Source organism: Phoenix dactylifera, chromosome 15, assembly GCF_051530095.1.
Source record: "Phoenix dactylifera cultivar Ajwa chromosome 15, Ajwa_hap1_PhDact_Kaust_v1.1, whole genome shotgun sequence".
In the NCBI taxonomy this organism is placed as follows: Eukaryota; Viridiplantae; Streptophyta; class Magnoliopsida; order Arecales; family Arecaceae; genus Phoenix; species Phoenix dactylifera.
The window spans coordinates 19,033,190-19,050,629 of NC_143204.1; the positions used below are offsets into that span (position 1 = coordinate 19,033,190).

The following is a 17,440-nucleotide window of genomic DNA, read 5'->3' on the forward strand; positions in this document are numbered from 1 at the left end:
GTGATAGGGCGAGCCCCCGTGGCTGGGGTATAGGCCTCCAACTCACGGCTGGCGCATACTCTCTGCAAAGACCGAGATAAGATATCAGCACAAATAATAAACAAGTAAGGGGATAAAGGACATCCCTGCCGTAGCTCTATGGAGGACTCAAAGTAAGGTGACGGTGTGCCGTTGACCAAGATAGAGAACTTTGGCCTCCGAACACACCCCATAACCCAGCCGATCCACTGCCTGGGGAAGCCGTAAGCCTCCAACGCCTGCTGAAGAAAGCTCCACCTGATCCTGTCGTAAGCCCGTTCTTTGCGACTAATCTTTAGTAGCCTTCTCAGTTCGCACGTAGCAATTGGCTCATACTAGGGAGAGGCATGCATTTTTCTCTCAAGCTTTCATATAAATTAGTAGTAATTCCGATTTAATGGCCTTTATGTTCCCCAAAAAAAAAAAGAAAAAGAAAAAAAATAACAACGTTGTGCAAATTGTAATGATCTAATCATTAGTCATCATGCCAGAACAGAAAAGAAAAGGGAGTAAAGGTGAAGCTTATTGGTTCCACTCAAGTGGGTATCTTAAAAAGGCAGTACGTTCGACTTACCCACAGTCTGATTTATGTGACATATATATGTTTCGGTATAATTAGAATCTGAGAACTAGAATATGGAAGAGAGAGGTGACAATGAAGAAGCCTCCCAGTGAGACAAGATTAGGACCTCATCCTAACCCATTTGATTTCTCCATTCTTGTGCGTTCTTTAAATCCTTCCAAGAGATTTGGTAAAGATGTTCGCTGCCGCTCGCAGGCCCTTCAAAGCTACAAGAAAGCACCTACCAAGCTAACCAGGGCCTGGAGCGCACTGATTGTTGTACGAGTAGCGTGTCCAGATTTGCATAAGTTTGAGCCGAGAAATTTCTGCACACAAGGCTTCCTCACAAATTACAGATGGTGGCAGCCATGTTGCTAAGAATTGCAGCAAGTAATGTGACACACCAAGGTCCGCCAAACAGATATCAGGACTCATATCGGTCGGTGTCCAGTATGGTTTGGTACCAGTTTGGGCCGAACTGAACCAACCAAACTGGTAGGGCGTGCTGGTTCACGGACTAGCACACCTTTTTTTTATATAATTCTCTTCCTTTTCGAATTTTTTTTATGAATTTAAGTTTAATGCTATATTTTTTTGATGTTTTTTGATATTTCTATGGTCCTTGTTTATCCTATATGATGCAGTTTATTGCTTTAAAATAATACAAATCATAAAATAAAATATCTCCAAATCAAGATACAATCAATTATGTACTTTTAAAGTCCAACATACATACTGATATCTAAAATGGGATCGAGTGACCATATCTTTTGTAGATATCCGGATCATCAATATAATCGGATTGAGTGTTGTTTGTAGATTTTTTGAAAAAAAAAAGCTTTGGCATTGTGTGGACTGACCATTAGGAAGGCTTTCTCGGGTCTTTTCCTTTAGTAGCATTGGGCTTTTAAAGTCAGCGCCCGCGCTGTGGTATTATTGCCACAGTGCACCTTGACTCGGTACAAATTGACCGATTCGCACCGAGTCCGCATCGGACCGTACAGAACTGTTCAGTTCAATCCGATTTCGGTACAAAAATGACCGGCTTCGGCCAATGCTATTAAGGTTCCAGCCCATAGGGATTCGGAACCATTTTTATAGAGCGAATCGATCCGATTTCTGGTACTACTTGAATCGGATGGTACAGCCCAATTCGGCAGACCTTGTAACACATAATCCTAAAGTCCAACAATCATCTCCTATTTTTCGTTCTTGGAACTTCGAAAAAAATTGCTAACGAGAAAGAAGCATCTAAGGAGTAAGATTTATTACAAGTGCAAGGGCTGTTCAGCAAAAGTTGTCAGCAGTACAAGAAGCATATTCTATCTTTAGCAAGAAAATTTTACGACAGCATCGCCATGGTTAGGAGCTTCAAAATAACTAAAGAACCATGGTCACAAGGTAAAAATGAGAAAAACCTGTGATCTTTCAAACTCCGGGAAGTTGGTTCTCAGGAAACTTGGTATTCATGACAGCCATTGGATGTGTCGAGAATAAGTCATAACAATCGGAATCCCTTTAAAGCCCAATTGTCATGCAAGTCCCCGGATCAGAGGCCGAGCATCATTAGTGGTCAATATTCACATCCAGATTCATCAGAGTTTCCACCCTACAATCTACAGCGGCGTATGTATCTGATAGGATTGAAAGAGTTATGCCTGCACGCAGAAGCATGCATCTGCCTTCCATCGATGGACAACACTGGCTTTATGTCCCAACCTTCGATGTTCTTAGGAACACACACATCATAAAGAATTTGGCCCAGAATCCCATGGAGATGGATGCTAAGGAAATGGAACAACTCCACTTTTTTCTTGTTGAGCAAAGATATAGCGCCTTTAGTTTCATTAGGCTCCGTTGGGCTGGGCAATAAGAATTGATCGCCGGGGTCATTTGCTGCCCTTCTAAGAGTTTCACTCGAGCACACTGCTGCTTCATGAAGACTGCAAACTGACTCTGATATCTTGTTGCAGGCACCTCCATTGCCCAGTGTTTCACCATTTAGTTGCCTTCTCTCGCAATAGGTTATAGCTAGTCCAACAAGCATCTCAGACACAGCATCCTTGTACTCAGCTTGGTGATACTTGTAATGTGTTGAAGGTAAAACAAAATATATCAATGACATTCAAATTTTGGATAACAGAGGAATTGATGGATATTGCTTAAAGCAAACAAATCCTATCAGAGTTGATACTAGTTCATATATGAAAATAATGCAGCCATCATTCATGCAAGCAAATTTGCATTGCTTTTAGTTTATTGTAACATGTATCGATAAAATATTCTGTTAAATTATTTGATGCATCTCCAGTGACTAATCACAGCAATTGCATCTACAAAAGTATCATTGCTTTGGAAATTCTGTGGATTCCATCGAGTAACTATTTTCCTTGTCCATTCAATGATACATCACCACTAATTAAAACTTACAGATGCCAGGGCTTTTGCCATCCATGATACAACTCTTGGTGGGCGAGACATTTTTAGAACAATAGGATGAAGGAAATAATGAGTGCCCACATCACTGGTAAAGTCTACAGGACTTGAATCATATATTTGTCCACAAATGCAGTCTCTTACAAGCTGATATTCATCCTTCGGGAGAAAAATAATTTATAAATCAAGAATATCATGAAGTTATTAAAAGTACAACTAAAATAAGTAATGCCTGTATTTCTGTTCCTGTAGTAATGGGCAATCTTGACAAGCACAAACAAGTCCTGCAGAATCATCGATTCCCTATAATCAACACAAAAAATATGGAAGGGATAATCTACAGAGACAACAGCACCTCCAACTTCAACTGCATCAACGAGCAGAGTAGAGGTCTAATGGCCATAAAATGATAACTGAATAATCACCAACTCAGATGAAATTTATGGTGACTAAGTTCTTCAAACCATTTATTTCAGCAGGCTCTCTATCATATATGCAGAAGATACTGTGAAGGCATGAATATATAGATCAATTAACCTTTACAATCTTCAATTTCATTAATATGCACACAAGACTTTCATCTCTCTTCTTCTATTTGAGAGGGAAAGGCTTTTGTATCCAGATTCAACATGCCGAATCCTTCGTATCTGAACTCTTTGCATCACCATAAAATCGAACATGGGAATTTATGAAGGCATGAGGAATACTATTTTGGGATTTTGAGTCTCATCGGCTCCCTATGGGAAAAAGAGAGAGGAGAAACAAGGGACCTAACCCATCCATCTTTCTCCTCAAATCCTGTCTAATATGCCCCTTTTTCTATTTTTTTCAAAAAGACATGTTTTGTGCATGCCCAGCATTGCAAATATTATGTAACAACAAGCAATTGGATTTGCATCTAAATGTAAATGAGCAAACCAGACTGAGATGTCCATCACATTTTCCATAAAGCAACTGGAAGAGGAGATCAAAAGAATAAGAACTAGAAGACATAAACTAAAGTTAAACATAAAGCACACTATTGGGTCGTATCCAGCACCAAAGTATATACCTGAACAACCTTGTACATGCAACCTTTTGAACCTCCAGAAAAAGCCACGAGTACAATAGGCAATGGCCTATTCTTCACTTCCTGTTTCTCCAGCAGTGCACAAGAGATGAAAACAAATTATAATCCAACCAGTTGATGTCAATTTCTGTTAGAGCTAGATGGCCTTAGGGATTCAAATGGGCAAGGCTCACCAATCAGGTCATTTGGCTGGGCCAAAACTTAATTCAATCCAGGTTAAATGGTATGATTATATGATGCAAATTCTGGGAAAGCTCATCCAAGAAATAGACTGCAATTTATTCCAAGTCCAAGAAGAATGCTTTGAGTACTGTAGAAAGCATATAATCACTAGAGTTTCTTTCATTCAATAAAAGATCTTGTATAATCACATGATAATATGCCTTGAAAATAATCCAATGGAACTTGCTACATCATAACAGTACTAACCCTAACAAGCTCATTAAGAACACCGCAAGCTAGTGATGTGGCATTTTCAGGGAAAAATACATAAGTTATGTGCTCAAAAAGTTCTGAGGTATTTATTATAGACCTTTAGAAATAGTAAAGATTCAATTCTTACAGTGGTACAAAGAATCGCATAGGCATATAGAGAAATTAAATGTAAATAAAAGAAATCATTCAGAGCCACTCTGTTGCCTAAAGTGAGGCTTAAAATTTACCATACAATTCATGACATGGAGATTGTACCATCAAAGGTAGAAAAGTGAAAGTACAATATTTAATTTAAACATCCTAACCACTTGCAGAGAATAGTTCACAAGACATAAAATTACTCAACTGCTGAAACTGTCAATCTGCAAAATTAGGAGATTTTCTTTTACTTAGAAGAATTATATATTAGAAATTTGACTAAAAGCTTCAATAATAATTGCATTTTTATTATATTAGCATATAATCACAACAGCCGTGCCCTGGCTTTCACTGATGTAAACTATTGTCAGATAGTTGACTTTCTAGCTACCATTTGTCAGTTGCAGAGATATTCTCAAAACAGATTAAATTCAAAAAACCATAAATTAGGCTCTTGCTTTCACTTTCCGAGATCAGTTATGTGAAAAAAGAATTTCCAAGAAGAAACTAGACGAAAGAATAAGTGTTTATTTCTTCTTCTTTTTTAATGATTCAGAAAACTTTACGATCAATGTAGACAAACAACTGTTCCCTAGTTTATGTCCTTACATTGTCCTGCCAATAAGGTAAGGTCTCAACTCCTCAGCTTGCATTTTTTATTTCTTAATAAGCTTGTATTTTGCTCTAAGTTGCTTTGGATAGGAATTGCCATTAAATCAGAGGCTTCATTGTAAGTTCAAAGCTGGTCATAGAACATTCACAAACCTTTTGGATCACATCTTGATCCTTAAGCTGCTCTCATTTAAAAGATAAAAGGGAGAAGTCTTGGGTTCAGTTAGTTGGCACACTAAGTGAAGAGCTCCTGATGTAGAACAATTTTCTATTTGCCACAAGATATTCTATCTTAAAAAGATGTTTTGAAAATGTGGCATAAAGATTGCATCATTACACCGATTTGTATTCTCTAGGACCATTACTAGTTATTTAGGTTGACCAAACTTCACACTAAATTACAGCCCTATTAACATCACTCACATGCTCTGCAATGTAGGTTTTTGGTACACAAAATGAATTTTCTGAGAAGCACATGGACTGGATATTCAAATTCAGAGGAAACACAAAGTCTCCAATCAACCCAAATTGTGCAGTTTGACCTAACTCACTGGCACAACTTCGGATCAACAATGTCCTTTGCACATAAGAAGAGCACCTTATAACTATTCTATTCTACGAGCAATCTTCCACACCATCATTGATGGTGCAAAATCTTCAAAGCAGAACAAATCAAACATGAAGAAAGGGATAAAAAAATAAAACATAGAATCTTAGTTCAACATACTTCAGCAAGCACACCATAAATAATTTATCTGTGGAAACTCCCCAATTCAATCAAAGGCATCAATGGTGACATTTCATTATTCTTCTCTATAAGTTCTATCCATGCACGGCTCAAAGTCTCGAACCCGTAATACTCTGATGGATTTCTAACCTTTTTATATTTGAGAGGGGGGAAAAAAAACTAACGCAAAACAAATATCATTATGTTATGACTTCAAAATTTTTTATAACCAGGTTAAAGTTTGCGACTTTATTACATAAATAATCTATAGAGCTATGATTAAACATAAGGCTCATCTTTTGAATGCTTTTCCAGTTATGCAGCATATCAAACAGGCTCCAACAATTCCAATCTAAAAGAACGAGGATGTAACCAAGAAAGAACCCAGAATGCAAGGATAAGGTCTTACAGTGTGAGGAAATCAGAATGGCAGATGAGGCAGCTCCACCCGAGAGACCAATACAGATCTATATACGGCTTGAGATGCCTCTCCTCGCTCGAGAGCCAGGCGAACACCACCACTATCCCTTCCACGTCCCCGAAGATTATCGAGCTACGTACCTAATCTCGTCGTTCGGAGGAGATCCAAGGTTCCGATAATCGAATCCAGAAACCCTAATTTCTTTAAGAGGAGAAATAACTTAATTCGTGCGATTTCGGAGAGAAGAAAGAGAGGAGAAGACGAGGGACGAGGATGAACATAGAAGCTCTTCGCTTCGGTTTCGCTCCGAGCAATCCGGACGCTTGCAAGCGCTGGAGGCGCAGGATAAGCTTGGCACGGACTCACTGTTCGGAAATTTAAATTATTGAAATATTTTTTTATTAATCAATATGGGCTACAATATTTAACCGCAAATTTTAAAATAAAAAATAAAAAAAAATAATAATTAGCAATATTTTTATTAATTTTAAATAATATATTATTTAAAATTTTGTATGATATGTTGGTTGAAAAGTGTTGGATCCTTGAAATGAGAATAGAAATGTGAACTTCTATTCTCTCTTGTAGTTACAAAGAAACAAAAAAAATAAATAAATAAATATGTCGAAGAGTAGAGGATGCGATCCGATAGAATTCGATCCGTATCTCAAGATTTTTGACTCTTCTTGATTTCTGAAAGGATGGTTCCGACCTGCTTGCGGACGCGATTTTCGAAGATCCGCCCGTCAGATCGATCTCAATTTTGGATATGTTGTAGGTCTCCGCGTTAGCTTTTCGACTGTAGGTAGTGGGTCTAGAGGGGATGTCGGGTTCTCAATATATCAGCCTCCGACGGACGACTGCACAGGAGAGGATGGGTTGATAATCCAACGGGATGGAGTTGTTTGTAGAGGCTGGTAGGGATCAAGAAGGAGAGGAAGAAGAGGAAGAAGGTGGCTGGCCTCTCGGGACCGAGGTGGTGCAGCCGGACGAAGGAGGGGCGGCGACCTTGGGAGAGGAGGAAGGCATCACGAGAAGAGAGGAGAAAAGGAAAGACAACTAGGGCAAAATCCTTTCAATTAATTCTTCAATGCTGAAATAGGTGCTCACCACATCTATTTATAGGTGGCTACCTGACCCCTTAACTTGACTTGATCTAATTGAATTCAAGAAACAACTAAACCCAGAGCGACTCTAATAAAGGCCAAGTCGGCAAGCCCGAGCAAGGCTATGCTGAAATAAAATTAACATCAAGGACTCAAAAGCAAAAATAACCAAATGATTCAGTCCGAGACGGTCTAGTGGATCCAATCGCATCAGTAAGGTCATATTTTAGTTTTTCATTGCAATCTATTTTAATTTTAATTTTAATTAAACATGCTAGTTCAATTGAAAGCCGAATAGGTTAGCTAAAATGCTAAGCCATGGGGATTTTTCTTGTTTTTGTTCCATCCACCCCGTTGTTGTTGTTTTTTTTTTTTTTTTGCTTAAGCGAGCAGTTTATATCACTCAAGTAAGAACACACTCAATAAAATTAAAAAATAAAATATTTCGGAGTGCCCTAAGCAACTCTCCCTCAGTCGTTCACAACGTATCTTTCGTGTGGTTGGCCGTGTAAGCAGCAACCCAGTCCACGGCCTCATTTATCTTTCTATACATATGTTTCGTCTGGAAAGCCACTCCATCACTGCCCATCTTCCAAATCTCGGGTCAGGAGGTGGTCCGACCCCATCCCAATCAGACCCTCCTGAATTTATCCAATAACTGTGGCCGAGTTTTCCTCCATCCACTTCTTTTGCGAAACAAGCGTAGACCGGCCAGAGAAAAGTGATAAGAGAATGTACCAAAAAGAAAAGTGATGAGAGAGAGGGAGAGAGAGTAGTTGGTTATCCGTCAGCTTAGCTTTGGATCCAACTGATTGATGCGTAAGGATTGGTGTCTATTCTGTATGTAGGTGTTTGGAGCTATGAGGACAGCCCTAACGAGCATGTTTGGATTCTACCAAGGCACGTGATTTTTGTCCACCTAATTTCTTCTCTGTCTCTCGTATTTTAAGTCCGTGTCGAGATGTTCGGGTTGAAACAAATCCTTTGACGAGAAGCTAAGGAAGCGTTCAAGGTGCCCGTGAGTGACAAAGTTGGTAGAGTTGACAATTTATTCTTTATTATCAATGAGTATAAAATTGAATGCATTTAAATAGCATGTGGGTTCATCATTGCTACTCAAGAAAAAGATGTAGGTGGATGATTATGATCCATATATAGCTTGGGGTTGCTGGATTGGATACTTATTGGGTGAAATTTGGATTGAACTAAATTTACTTGATCCAAACTTTAGTCTACATTTAATTAGGATTTGAAAATACAAGCATGTCCCATACCTGTTTTACTTATGCCAAGATTGAGGCCAGTCAAATAATATTAAGAAATGTTTGAGCAAGGCCAAACCAATTTCATTAAGGAAATGAATCAAAAGTTACGGAGATGGATATTGGTAGGTAGAACTCGAAACAAAAAGAAAGACAAAATATGGCCTTATAACTGGGAAGAGAGAAGAAACCTTCAAATGTTATCATATTATTATATTTCAAAGTAGATATTCAAGTCTTTAAAATGTTTTATGTACAAATTTTTTTTGCTGAAGCGGATGATTCATATAGTTCTAATATAGATACATCCCATTTCATTAAGAAAATGAATCTAAAGTTATGGAGATAGATATTGATAGGTAGAACTCAGAACAAAAGGAAAGACAAAATATGGCCTTGTAACAGAGAAGAGAGAAGAAATCTTCAAATGTTATCATATTATTATATTTCAAAGTAGATATTCAAATCTTTAAAATGTTTTATATACAATTTTTTTTGCTGAAGCAGATGACTCATATAGTTCTAATATATATACATCCAATAAGGTTAGAATACAACAAATCTTGAAGTACACTAGGCAACTCCCACTTAGTTAGAAATACCTTTTTTTTTTTTTTTTGTTTTTGTAATTCCATCCAATTAAACTTTAGTATGAAGCATTTAATGGTAACAATTTATTTGCATCTAAATATGGCAAGATCTTACAGCAAATCACTGCTCTCCATGTTGTGAATTAGTGTGCCTCTTGACAAAAAGATGATTGAATGTGTTCAACCCACTATTATTGATTTTGGGTAAAGACCATGCATGCAATAACCTTCACAACTAAACTCTATCATGTGTAATTATAATAAGAACATATCTTGTACGGTTAGCATGCCCATAAGGAATAAATTAATTCATTGATATCAAGAATAACGTCCTTAAAAAAGAGAAGAAAAGAAGAATCACGTCTAACAAAAAAGTAAGTTCTTGTAACTTATTCTTTATGATATGAGAATGATCTTATCTAAGAAAGACCTCTCTCTCTCTCTCTCTCTCTCTCTCTCTCTCTCTCTACACACACACATTTTATTTTTTTTGGGAGAAGAAATCCATATGCAATATACTACAATAGAGGGTAGCCTCCACCAAATACTCTTTACTTTGCAAATATTGGTAAAAGTGGGACTTAAGCAGGCCTTTAATACAACCATTTAGAGATTATAAATGTTTAAGCTTTTTATAGCTCAATCCAATTTATACTTTAGTGTGAAGTATTAACAATAAAATTTTGTGTAAACCAAAATTGTACAAGATCTTGTGGCATATCACCAATCTCCATGTTGTAAATTTGTGTAGCCTCTTGACAAGAAAATGCTTGAGTATATTCACAACTAGTATTACTCATCTTTTGGTGCATAATCTAAATGCATTAGTTTGTGAATGATAATTACATAGATCATTGAATGCAATACCTGTAGATTGTAGTGCATAATGCATAGTCTTTTTTATCTACAAAAGAAAGCCAGTCTACCTAAATGAATATTGTTAACATAGATGCAACAGCAAACTAAAAAAATAACATGATAAGCAGCATGAATAGAACTAATCTCATCTAAAGTGAACGTAAAATACATAGCATTAGAAAGAATTAGTGCATGAAATAGCTGTGGTAACCATTTTCACTTGATGTGTGTTTGCTCTAACATAAATAAATTGATTGGTCTCAAGGAAAATAGAACAAGGAATCTCTCTTAATGTGTGTTTGCACATGCACACATGCATACTTGCATTTTCAACTATGAATAGATACCTAGCTAAGTAATACATAGTATCTTTAGAAAATTACATCTCCACCATAAGAATTATACCTTTGTTTTTTTCTGAATGATCCCTATTAATTAGAAACTTATAATAAATTTGAGGATGGAGTTATTTTTGTTAGAAACCATATCGAGCAACATAGTGAGTTTAATTTGTATGGCTCCTCCTTTTCTTCTTTCACATTAAGAATACACACACAAAGAGTGCGCGCGTGAATGCACAATAAGTTAAAAAGACAATTGATGGTTGCACCAATCAAAATTTATTTGTCAGAATAGCAAGATTGATCATCTCTCATGATGATCATAATGAATCTATTTAGCAAATACAAACTTCTGCCTAACCTGTCCAGCACACTACAATAGATGAAAATCAAAATTTCCTTGATATCATGATTTTACGCTATACATGATTTAGGAGAATCATTAGAAATATTTTGGTTACTATGGGTATCCAAAAGATCATATAACTCGATGTAAACTATTTTAGCCCCTACGGTAGGGATGGATAGAGTCCAAAAGCGAGATTCACCGTATCGAAAAGCCAAATCGCATGCTAAATTTTTAAATGCCATAACTTGGTTATATAATGCCTGGTTAATATATTTAAAAAACAACAGATAATTTTTCAAGATTTACAAATTAAAGCTAACTCTTTAAGAGGTTAAAACTAGTCAAAATTCTATCTTTTAGGCTTGAAAGCAAGCCAATCAAATAAAATATTTTCTTTTCAGAAAAGATTTTGATCAAAAATATTTTTCAATCCATGAAGAATTAAACTAAGCAATCAAAGAAAAAGTTGATGTAGAAGCTAAGATCTATTTTCGTAATTATTTTTAATATTATTTATTTTTGGAGATCCAGTCTTATTTGAACTAGGAGAAAAATTCGACCTGAAATGCGCAAGAAAGGACCTTACTACTATTATAAATAGCAGTTATGTATCCCAGTTTATAAGGTGTGGATCCTCAATAAAAGAAAAAAAAAAATGTAAACCCTACTTTCATAATTTTTTCACTTTTTTCTAATTTTTTTTGAGAGATTCGAGTTAAGCGGATTACAAAAATTTTCTTTCTTTCTTTCTAATCAGATAAGTTGGTATCAGAGCTTCGGTTATCTACATCTATGGGAGCCTTAGTTTGTGATCTAGACGCACGAGCAATATAAGTAGATGGAAGAAGGGCTATTCGTGCTTGAAGTATACCGAAGGACAAAGACGAGTATTTGTGGTTGCTAGTTCTACCTCGATGAATGATGAAACAAAGTGACATTTCACAAACCAGACGAGAAGATTGCCCAACTTAATGAGATAATATTTTTATTGGCGACGCCTTCAACACAAGCAACTTCTATGGTAAAGCCGTCTTCCACGTCTAGAGATCACGATCCACCATCTAGCAAGGAAGACCAAGGTTGGAAACCATCTCAAAGCAAAGTCAAGTGGTTCGGCTGTCAAGTAGAAAAGTAGATATTTTTCTACCTTCAGGTCTATTTTAGTAAGAGAAAAATCTCCTAAATAAAAAAAGTTCTGATCAAGGAGGATTACTAGACTCGATGTGAATCACTTTGGCCATTATGAGTATCTATGAGAATCACTAAACTCAAGGTGAATCACTTTGGATATTACGGGTATGCAGAAGGATCACCAAACTTGATATAGACTACTTTGGTTACTACAGATAGGGATGGATAGAGTCCAAGAGTGAGGTTCGACTCTCAATAGTCGAAAAGTGCGCCAAATTTTCGGATGCCATAACTTAGTCAAATGATGCCGGACTAAGATAATCTTTTTTCTGAAATCATATAACTTTTCGAAATCTACAATTTAAAGCTAACCCTTAGGGATTTACAACATGTCGAAATTCCATCGTTTGGGCTTCAAAATAGGACGGACAAACTGAAACTTTCTGTTTTAGAAAAGAAAGTATATCGAAGGATAAAGATGAGTATGGTTGCTAGTTCTACATCGATAGATGATAAAATAAAAAGACATCTTACAAGAGAAGAAGACTGCCCAACTCACCTTTAATGCAAGCACTGGCTACCCCTATAGTAAAGCTATTTTCCACTTTCCACGTTTAGAGACTAGGATCTACCATTTAGCAAGAAAGACTAAGGCTGGAAACCATCTCCGAGAAAAGCTAAGTGTTGGACCGTAAGGCAAGAAAACAGATATTTTTCCATCTTCAATTTCGATTTAGCAGGAGTTAAATATTCTAAATAAAGAAAGTCTGGATTTAGAAATATCACCAAACTCGATGTGGATTACTTTAGCCACTATAGGTATTCAGAAGGATCACCAAATTTGTATGGATCATTTTGACTACTGCAAATATTTAAAAAGATCACTAGACTCGATGTGGACTTCTTTGGCCACTATGGATAAGGATGAATAGGGTCCAAAAACGAGATCCACTATATCGGAAAGTTGATTGCACCAAACTTTCAAATACCATAACTTGGTGATCATACGATGCCAGATTAAGATATTCTTTTTTTTAAAAAAAGTGGGTAACTTTTCGAGATTTACAATATAAACTTAACTACATAAATATTTTAAATGAGACAAAATTTCATCATTTGGGCTTTGAAACAAACGATCAAACAAAAAAAAAATATATAAAAAAGATTTTGATCGAGCATATCTCCCAATCCATGAAGAATTAGACAAAGTGATAGAAAAAAGTGGATATACATATCGAGATCCATCTTTTATAGGATTTTAATTTTTTTTATGATTGTTTCTATCAATTATATTTATTTTTGAAGGTTAATCCCATTCAAACTAGGAGAGGAATACAATTCAAATTATGCAAGAGATAACCTTACTATTATTATAAATAGGAACTATATACCTCAGTTTGTGAGACTGGAAACCTAATCCAGTTAGTAATGCTAATAGACCTATCCATTATAGAGCACATTAATCAAATCGAGCCTATATCAATAGTCACCCCACCATATGACTAAAATAAGAGAATTAAAATTAACCATAAATCAATTATTGACTACAACTTAACCTGTATTACATAATAAATATGGAAATCTATCTTATAAAAAATTCCAACATAAATGATCAACGCAATCGACTCCCAACCCATCCTTACGTGTACCATCCTTCCAAACAAAGTGTAATTAATAGTAATATTCGTCCCCCCTGATCCTCTAGCCATCAAAATAGATTCTCATCATGTTATAGCGACACTTTTAGCACTTCGAGCCAAACACAGGGAAAAGCAAAACTGGTAGATTAGATAGAGAAAAGACCTGGCTTGCAAAGATAAAACTAATTTATTAAAAATTATGCGAACTGCCGTAGTCATCCATTGGTAAAGCAGCCGCGTTTCTCACCCTCGCCATTTTTACGACCTCTCGCTATGGGAATGTTCCTCATCCAGGGATCCACCACAGAATACGTCCGCCGTTCCCAACGCCCCAGTCTTCCACCTTTCCCAAAAGTCCACCTCTCTCTCCTTTCTAATTTTTCCCCAATCTCGACGTTATTCTCTCCGCCGCAAAGCCCGGATCTCAGCTTACTTCCGTGATAATTTTTTCAAATCAATACCGCTTTCCTGCACGGTGGACTCGCAACCAGCCATCCACCACCACAAATTCGTGCAAGCTAAGACATTCCTTCTCCGCCCGAAGTGCCTCCCTCGGAAAGCCTCCATGTGCACCAGATCCAAAGCAATCCCCAATATAGTAATCAAATAGCTCTCAACGATTTTTAAAAATCATATTTTAATCCAGAAAGGACGAAGAGAAAAAAAAAAGGCGTGGAGATGATTGGATGAGGGTCAGCTCACCACGTGCTGCTCCCCACCTTTCCGAGCTACCTCTCCTCCGACGCCGCAGCCTGATCACCGCCGGTCAACCGCCGCCGCCGCCGAGAACAGCCCAAGATCGGACGGCTCCGAGCTGCAGAAAGAAGAGTCGAGGAGGGAAAAAGAGAATGGAGAAGATAGGGCGGAACAATTTATTCAACTTTTAAAATGTTCCTCTTCCCCACCCGAAACGAGACGAAGGGAGCGGGGCTTCGGTTCAGAAGCTTCTCCATATATCTCGTACAACGGCAAGATAGGGACAACGGAAGAGAAGGCGGTGGTTAACTTACAGTGCTGTACATTAATTCCCTAATTTAAAAAAAAGAAAAACGACAATGATATAATAAAAATTTCCGGTTCTTTATTCTTTTCCCCTTCTTCTGGTGATCATGGCTGTAATCGAAGCCACTCGTACCGGCCGTCCAACGGAACGTCGTTGGCGACGTCGTAGTTGTACCTGCGAGAGAGAGGGCAGCGCTCAGGTTAAGGCGGCGGGCAGATATCGTGCGCCTGGTGGGCGGCGGGGGCGAGGTTTGGTGACTAGCATGCGCCGAGGGAGGAGGGGAGAACGGACTTACTTGTCACCGAAGAATCGCAGATTCTCCGTGTTGGCTCTCTCCGCGACCGCGAAGAACTCCTCGATCTCCGCCACGGGTGGCATCACTACGGCCGCCGCCGTCGCCGCCTCGGTCGCCGATCTCCGTGATTTCCTCTTGCCCGCCGTTGATTCCAGATCGCCCGATTCTTCACGCAGCTCGCTCAACGGCGTCGTTTCCCTCCTAAAAATTTGGAAAAATCAAATTAAATGATAAAAATTAAGAAATATGCAATGAAATGAGAGGGGAAAAAAAGGAAATAGGGGAGTACGTCTCTCTACTGCGCTCGAAATGGCATGGCAAAGTCTCCAACTCGTCGTCAACCTGGAAAGAAGAGAAGGGAACGAAGAATTCTGGTCAAATGAAACCCTAACGAGCTAAATTCCGTCTGAATTTCGGGTTCCGCTTACCTCTGGATCGCCGGATCGGAGGCGCGGCTGGCGGTCCTCGACCGAGGCGACCTCGCTGGAGGCGTTGCTGGAGCAGCGAGACAGGCGGTCCGGGGCGGGGCTGGGGCACCGCGCCCGTGCGCTACCGGAATTTGCCGGTGTCCCCCGCGAGGTCATGACGAGGCTCCGGCTCCGGAGCTGGAGGTAGGAATTCTGGACCACCCGCGCGGCCCCCGCCACCTTCCTCCGCTTCGAACCCGCTCTTTCCACTGCCGCTGCCGCTGCCGTGGCCGCCGAGGAGAGGGCCAGGGTCCGGGCCCTCGTTCTCACCCCCACAACCTGAGAAACTTCCATCACCGCTACTTCCCCTGCAACCCCTCTGCACTTCCTCATGTACTTCCCCATCTCTCTCTCTCTGGCGCGCGCGCGGTGGGAGAAAAAGGCGAAGGGGGCGGTGACGAGATCCGGATGGATGGCTGGGATTTACTTTACGGTGGGCGGCCACCTCTTCCCCGTTAACGGTGACGTCGAAGCCTGGAACGGTGCCGTTAGGCGGATCTGGCCGTTGGGATTTTGGGAGGGGTGGAGCGCGATGTGTCACCGGTCTTGGTCCGTTTAGTCACCGGCTCAGCCTCTCGGATTCCCTCGTGTCCGGTAGCCTCACCCGTTAGTGCTCCTACGAGATGGGATGGCAACAGGCTGCTACCGGTGGCGCCCGGAATTAGTTTTGTGATTTTGTCCCACGTCCAATTGGTAGGAAGCTGGTCTGAATCGTAATAATTGTGCTAGGCCGGAATTTCCTACCATGCCCTCTACCATGTCCTCATTTACCCAACTGCCACCGACCGCATTAGATTCCCGGGAGAGGGTTCTATGATATACCTCTCCCGAAAGAAGGATTCCCCTTCCTTTGCGCGAACACACCGTTGACATCACCGACCTCGCAGATCTCAAAGCGTTCCAGACCTGTCATCAACTGCTTGCACAGCTCTCAACGCGACCTGTCGATGATCCAACGGTGGATTTGTGAGAAGGAAGGAGATCCTTCCTTCATGCAAAAAATACAACCCATCCCTAGTTACCATTTTCCCTTCCTCGGTTCCTCCTGCACGAACGCCACGTGAGCGCCAAAAAAGGGCCGATCGCTCGTCCGATTGCGATCAAACGGCCGTCATAATCAATTCATAATTAGAAAGGTGCGTCAAAAAAACTATTGAGGCAAATTTCACTTGTTCGTACCCTATGACGGGTGTTATGGTTAGACGTAATAATTACTCTCAAGCGAAGACAAAGATTAACGGCTCAGGGTCCTTAACCTCGCTGGCAGTTAGGCTTTTGATCCCGGCCGTCCACGTCAATCAAGGACTATGGTGTATTAGCAGATAATAACAACAGCTTTCGTTTTAATGGATGTATTAATTCGGTCTATAACACACGGTCCGCGGGGGGAGCAGAGTTAGTCTTTGCATGTGATCATGGCCGTCCACGTGTACAGAGGGGGGGTGATTAGTTCTCTCGGAATAGTGGAGACCAGGGATAAGAGGGATCAGGAAGCATATGAGAGAATCTTGGCTTTTTAATTCGGGCAAGCATATTTTAGGTTAAAAGTCCGGGTCACCGGTTGGGTGCACCCATCTCCACCGTACGATGCGGGGACCACTGGGGGATTGGCTGGTGGTCGATGGATCGGACGGGCGGGATGACGACAAGCGGAAAGATTGAAGGCCCATCAGAAGAGGACAAAAGCGACGGCCAGAGAGGCTTCCTCGCTGTATTCATGTTTGGTCTAAGATACGGAGCGTGCTTTTTTTACTTCCGAGTTCTGACCGTCCAAGGGAGAGAATGGGGTGATTGATTAGACGCAGGAATCATTCAGGTCCGTACGATCAGGGGGCAGTGTTGCCTCATCGAGGAAGCGGCCAAGCACATGGAAGATTCGTATGGATGGCTACAAATGATGTATGATATATAGTTATTTACTTTTGGCGGCCACATGGTTTGGGCTGCCAAGGAACTGAGAACTGTTTAACAAATAGCCAG

General features: G+C 39.7%; 2 protein-coding genes across 2 annotated transcripts; both read right to left on the bottom strand.

Annotated features, from left to right (window-relative positions):
- Nucleotides 1–1,824: 1,824 nt before the first annotated feature.
- LOC103712536 (uncharacterized) lies at nucleotides 1,825–13,951 on the bottom strand. The gene is made up of 8 exons (XM_089927421.1): nucleotides 13,943–13,951; nucleotides 6,404–6,558; nucleotides 4,515–4,569; nucleotides 4,068–4,148; nucleotides 3,935–3,970; nucleotides 2,997–3,175; nucleotides 2,754–2,773; nucleotides 1,825–2,695 (listed from the first exon to the last, which is right to left on the bottom strand). Exons 1-8 carry the CDS (start codon nucleotides 13,949–13,951, stop codon nucleotides 2,190–2,192), a joined length of 1,041 nt encoding a protein of 346 aa, XP_089783547.1. The 3' UTR covers nucleotides 1,825–2,189.
- On the bottom strand, nucleotides 13,864–15,873 carry LOC103712498 (cyclin-dependent kinase inhibitor 1-like). The gene is made up of 4 exons (XM_008799034.6): nucleotides 15,422–15,873; nucleotides 15,283–15,335; nucleotides 14,994–15,194; nucleotides 13,864–14,872 (listed from the first exon to the last, which is right to left on the bottom strand). The coding sequence occupies exons 1-4, from the start codon at nucleotides 15,803–15,805 to the stop codon at nucleotides 14,803–14,805; spliced, it is 708 nt and encodes a 235-aa protein (XP_008797256.4). The 5' UTR covers nucleotides 15,806–15,873; the 3' UTR covers nucleotides 13,864–14,802.
- Nucleotides 15,874–17,440: the final 1,567 nt, after the last annotated feature.

Excerpts from the sequence above, each read along its gene's own strand:
- LOC103712536 (XM_089927421.1), bottom strand. Across the intron at positions 4,570-6,403 it reads TCTGATTTCCTCACACTGTA|TTTCCCTGAAAATGCCACAT; the intron begins AGACCTTATCCT and ends AACTTATGTATT. Across the intron at positions 2,696-2,753 it reads TATCAACTCTGATAGGATTT|TATATTTTGTTTTACCTTCA; the intron begins GTTTGCTTTAAG and ends GAATGTCATTGA.
- LOC103712498 (XM_008799034.6), bottom strand. The coding sequence starts at position 15,805 with ATGGGGAAGTACATGAGGAAGTGCAGAGGGGTTGCAGGGGAAGTAGCG. Across the intron at positions 15,336-15,421 it reads TCCGATCCGGCGATCCAGAG|GTTGACGACGAGTTGGAGAC; the intron begins GTAAGCGGAACC and ends TCTTCTTTCCAG. Across the intron at positions 15,195-15,282 it reads TTCGAGCGCAGTAGAGAGAC|GAGGGAAACGACGCCGTTGA; the intron begins GTACTCCCCTAT and ends CCAAATTTTTAG.